Source organism: Sardina pilchardus, chromosome 16 (assembly GCF_963854185.1).
Source record: "Sardina pilchardus chromosome 16, fSarPil1.1, whole genome shotgun sequence".
Classification (NCBI taxonomy): domain Eukaryota; kingdom Metazoa; phylum Chordata; class Actinopteri; order Clupeiformes; family Clupeidae; genus Sardina; species Sardina pilchardus.
Window position 1 is genome coordinate 22,531,817 of NC_085009.1, and position 5,556 is coordinate 22,537,372.

Sequence of the window (5,556 nt, forward strand, 5' to 3'; positions counted from 1 at the left end):
CTGTTTATCATGTTGCCCAATCACAGTGCTGGCTGGATACTGGCTCCTCCCTTGTTTACTATTTCAGCCAATCACAGCGCTATGACCCAGTCAGTTTTCTATAATCACCGTAAGCTGAGTCACATTAAAAACTTGTGTGGCATCTCAAGTAGGTGCTTCAGAGATAAACTTTGTTTAGTTATAGGACAACTCCAGTCTAAAGACAGGGCCTAGTTTTGGATGATAAGGATTGTAAACTTCCATTTGGGACCAAACTGACGTTAATCATTGGAGTAGTTTTGAGTTGGACCAGAATAAGCGTCTACAACAACATAGCCTATAGCGATACTCATGAGGACAATATCGCTGTGTCAAAGTAAATAGCTACTTTAAGCCACTGACTAAGCGCAAAACTATCATTGCACTTCTGCGCAACTGTGGAGGGGGTCCCTATTGACAAACCAAAGTGATTTCAACATTGTCAGTGTACAGAAAGGGTATAAAAAGGAGTGTTTGTAGTCAGTGCATTACTTGATTTTCTCTCTGAGTCGGTACCATCTTGCTAGGAAAAGTCTGCACAAGTCGATTACAGAATGTCACGCAAACTACTGTCCATGGACTGAAATGGGAGAGTTTGGTAATTGATTGGTACGACTTTCTTCTCTCAGGTTGGGGGAATGATAGTAAGGTATTGCAGTCATTGCACAAATATTCCTTTTTATGCACGTTCTATATACAAAGTTAAAACTTACTGTGTTTTGTCTGTAAAGACACACACACGCACACATACAGTATACACACTCGCGCACACACATCAACACTGACTCACAGACTTACTTAATCACTCACACTTACTCACACACACACACACACACACACACACACACACACAGATGCATACATGCACATCTATAAACACACACACACTCACACTCAGAGTGACAGTCCCATTGAGTGTTGGTGTGAGAGGCCCCGCGGAGAGACAGGCGCCTGAGGGGGCAGTGGCATTCTCTCTCTCTCTCTCTCTCTCTCTCTCTCTCTCTCTCTCTCTCTCTCTCTCTCTCTCTCTCTCTCCACTTGCTGGTGTCGGTGCCACGGTGTGATTGTCCCTTTGCTCTCGACTCCGGCGAGACTGGCATGGCCCGGTGTCCGCGTCTGGCTCCATTGTTCTGGCCGAGCCGAGTGGTTTTCACCAGACTTTCGTCATCTCTGTGTCAGAGCCACTAGGATGTACCTGCCCGATCCTGCTGTGGCAGTGTGGCTCAGAGGTGTGTGTGTGTGTGTGTGTGTGTGTGTGTGTGTTTGAGAGAGAGAGAGAGAGAGAGAGAGATAGCGAGTGTGTGTGTCAGAGAGAGAGAGAGAGAGACAGAGTGTGTGTGTGTTTGTGTGTGTGTGTGTGTGTGTGTGTGTGTGTGTTTGTGGGATCCCACTTGACAAAACAAAACAAACCCCATCGGCCCTCACTGCTTTGTAACAGAGTAAGCTACTGTTGTTGTTGGGTTTTTTTTCACTCACAGGTATCTTCAGTTTCCTGTGAAGTCCAAAAGAGAGTCCAGTGTTCTGAGAGAGCCGGTGCTGGCCATGAGAACTTCACTGCCGCATTCCGGTCAGGTGTTCACCGAGTGCCCGGTGTGGTCTCACCGGACCTGAACACATTTCTTCTGCGGCAAAAAAAAGAAAAGAAAAAAAAAATATCCAGACAGCTCTCAGCTTTCGGCTCACTCTTGGCTTAGTTGGCCAGGATTCTGTCTGACCCAATAGCGAGCGCTGGGATTTGATTGAATCAGTGCTTTACATTTTGAGATGAAACTGGCTCGTGGCGACTCCTGACAGCCAGATAAATCCGTAAAGCACCACTAAACACAATGAAATATCAGGTCAGGTAGCGTAAGACTTGAGGCACGTTGGTATCGAACAGACAACAAATCAAGTGACGGCATATATAAATAAAACATCTACTGATTTTCACTCATTTATCTCACGGACGGGTTACATTGGGTCTGACAATGACATCATTGTGGCATCATCAGATCAATGATAACTTTCAAGGTTAAATAGGCCTACATTTGGGGCAGCCGTGGTGTACTGGTTAGGGCTTCGGGCTTGTAACTGGAGGGTTGCCGGTTCGATCCCTGACCAGTCCACCACGGCTGAAGTGCCCTTGAGCAAGGCACCTAACCCCTCACTGCTCCCCGAGTGCCGCTGGTTGGGCAGGCAGCTCACTGCTCTGGGTTAGTGTGTGATTCACCTCACTGTGTGTGTGCTGTGTGTGTTCACTAATTCGATTAAATTGGGTTAAATGCAGAGAAACGAATTTCCCTCACGGGATCAAAAAAGTATATATTCTATTCTACAGTACATAACCATATGTTTTGTGTACCACAACCCCCTCCCCTCCCCCCCCCCTCCCCCCTTTCCTCCTCCTCCTCCTCCTCCTCCTCCGCCTCCTCCCCCTCCTCCTTCCTCCTCTTCCTCCTCCTCCTCCTCGTCCATCCTCCTCCTCCTCCTTCCTCCTCTTCCTCCTCCTCCTCCTCCTCCTCCCCTACCTCCTCCTCCTCTCCTCTCCTCCTCCAGGTACGGCTGACCTGTGGCTCAGACTCGGCTGTGCGCTGGGTGAAGGAGCCCAGTAAATGCCACTACGCCATGGAGCTGCAGACCCCTGTAGCCTGCCGGCCTCAGCCGTCCAGGAGAGGCATCCACAGCGAACTTTGACCCCACACAAAGGACGGGGTTGTGTGTGTGAGAGCCGTCCAGCAGGAGAGGCATCCACAGCGAACTTTGACCCCTCACAAAGGACGCGGATGTGTGTGTGTGCGTGTGTGTGTGACAGAGAGAGGGAGAGAGAAAGGTCCCTGATCATTATGTAACCCTGAGTTCAACGTCTGAGTGTTCAACCACAACAGACAGACAGAACCACGGCTGAGCAATAACGTCGGTTTGATTGCGTCTGTTTTGGTTTTTCCCCTTTGTGATGTGTGCTCATGTGACATGTTGGCTTTTCTGACCGACTGTCCTTCAGTGTTATTCGTCATAAGCCAGCTCTGCTTTGGGAGTTGAGTTGGTCTAAGGGGAAACTACATGAGCTGTTACTCAGTTATGCACGAGTACAGGTTTGCGTGTTGGGGGTTCATTCAGTGATTTCAGTGAGCTTAACTGACGGAATGCAAACCTGAAGAATTGATGCTTTTAAAATGTCCAGCTGTTACATAAATTCATTTTACGTTGATTGTAAACTTTTACTTTACTGTGTTTTTTTTTTTTTTTCTTGTAACTTGAACAACCTCTAGTTCCCACTGGTAGAGGCTTTTCGACAGCTAGAACCACTATGCCGTCGTCATCCAAGTCTTCATTTTCACAAAATGTGTTCCATCCAACTGTTATGTGTATTATATCACAGCACAATGCCATTTGCAAAGCCAGCTCCCCATTAGTGGAAAGTGGCTGCCGGACAGCTTTTGTTCTCGATACACACGTTTACCAAGCTTTAATTACTGTTAGTGGCAAACATAGATGCACTCAGCCAAGTCCTGCTCAAGCGTACACAAGCTCTGGAGGGATTGAGTTATAGCTCATAAAAAGATTGGGATGTCTATTTTTTTTAACCGCCATTGTTGTTGTTGTTGTACCTGATGTTGTTTATTGCCACTGAACAATATCGGTGAAAGAGAGAGGATGTGATTTGGGGAAGACCAGCGAGCTCATGTAATATAGCCGAGTTTGGCGGGTTTCATCTCTGGACGTCTATTTTTGTACTCAGCAATCGAATTACAGCAAGGAAGCTGTAAAGAAAATTGCAGCAAAGAAAGTTACACATGCACTGCAGACACAGAGGAATGCCCAGAAACATGGTAAAAAGTTCAAATAAAGCGCTATATAAGTGTGCTTGCCTAGTATTGTTTTAGCATGTGCTAGTCTATCAACTCATAGTTCTGTGTAAATAGAGACCAGAAGACTACTGTTTTGTTTTTCATTACTGCCATTATGAAACACCATTTTTGTTCGAGATTTTGTTGTTGTTGTTGTTGCATGTTGTTGCTGACAAATAAACTGCCATCTCGTAATGCCATGTGTCCTACTCAGATGATTCATGAAGAACTCAGCAAACAAAGTAGAGGAAGTTGATGATGCTGATCTCTGGTAATAAACATCATCTTTGAATTTTCAAAACGTATTTATCAATTATTTGCTTTTATTTATTATAATTATAAATAGATATGAAAAAGAAAGCGAAGTTGAAGGGTAGAAATATTATGGTACAGTGGTAATGAACCCGATTTGCATTCTGAATGTTGCAGGTTCAAACTTCAACATTATTACTGGAAATAACTGTCATTGACTCAGATGGTATAATTCTAACTGTGTCATATGTAGGATAAAAAACTACCACTAAAGTCTGGAGCAGTCAGTGGAGCAGTGGTAGCATAACCATGTCCCATCTGGTGGCCGGTTCAATCCCCAGCTCGGAGATGCTGTCCAGGCAGGTGGTGAACGAAGTCCTGTAGAAGACGAACCAAGAATGACAGGTGGCTCACCAAGAGCAGAAAGAGATGGGGGGCTTACTTGGCCCCCTGAAGAAATCCAGCCTAGACACAGCGCTATATTATGTTATACACTTTTACAGGAGGTTAAACTCTGCAACTTGTTGCCACCTAAAAGGGAGTCTATCTTAGATGTGGGCATCAAGCAGCAAACCTAGGTTTTACCTACCACGCCCTTTCTATTCTACCACCCAACAAGCACACACATTAGATTGTACTACAACATTCTACCAACACCAACCTTGCTAAGGTGGGATTTGAACCTTGTACCTTTAGGATTACATACACAAACATGCCTGCATCTGCCCCCTGGACCACCTGAGCATTCCGCAACTACAGCAGAATGATTGGAAATTCTATTTGAAGCCTGCTGTGTTCTGAACATTGGTGCATGAAGTCTATTTGATGCTCATGCTACAGTAGCATCAAGTATGAGCACATCTGGCCTATTTGAAGTGTCCATGGGGTCTATTTCATAATACCAACTATGTGAATGGGGGTTTATTTGAGGTCTACTGGCCTGGTCTGTATAGGAGGTCTATTTGATGCTAGGCTCATTGAAAATATCTGTGCAATTGCAAACAATGCATCCGCCCACCAGACAGGGGCTGTATTTTAATTAGGATAAAAAGGATATACCATAGAAGGATTAGTGTAACCACATACTCTTAACCCACAATTTATTGACACATTTTTCCATAACAATTAAGTTATTGAGACAGTTAACATGGAGCGCGGGAAAGCGCATCGACTACAATGTTATCATGCCCCACGCACATGTATGATGATATAATGATACTGATGTTTAAACCCTGCAAGATGAGACTCAAACGCATTAAGCGCTGGTTGTGGTTTCGCATCCGGTCCAGAAAAGTCAAAAGATTGTGATCCATATAAACGGCCACCGGTTCTGCTGCACTACCAATGTACAGTATACCTCAAAATGTTGGAAGAGCCAACACAAGAGCAAGGGCCTCTTTTTCAATTGTAGAATGGGCTTGTAGATGTACAGCGTACCATGCTATGACGCGTGCCACTC

At 45.2% G+C, this 5,556-nt stretch overlaps 1 protein-coding gene across 1 annotated transcript in view; it reads left to right on the forward strand.

Moving 5' to 3' along the window:
- Positions 1-3,998, forward strand: part of LOC134060243 (glucosidase 2 subunit beta-like) — a 153,589-nt gene extending 149,591 nt beyond the window's left edge. Inside the window, exon 14 of the mRNA XM_062516880.1 lies at positions 2,554-3,998. Coding sequence (XP_062372864.1) covers positions 2,554-2,563 — 10 coding nt within the window. The 3' untranslated portion in view covers positions 2,564-3,998. The remainder of the gene's footprint in view (positions 1-2,553) is intronic.
- Positions 3,999-5,556: the final 1,558 nt, after the last annotated feature.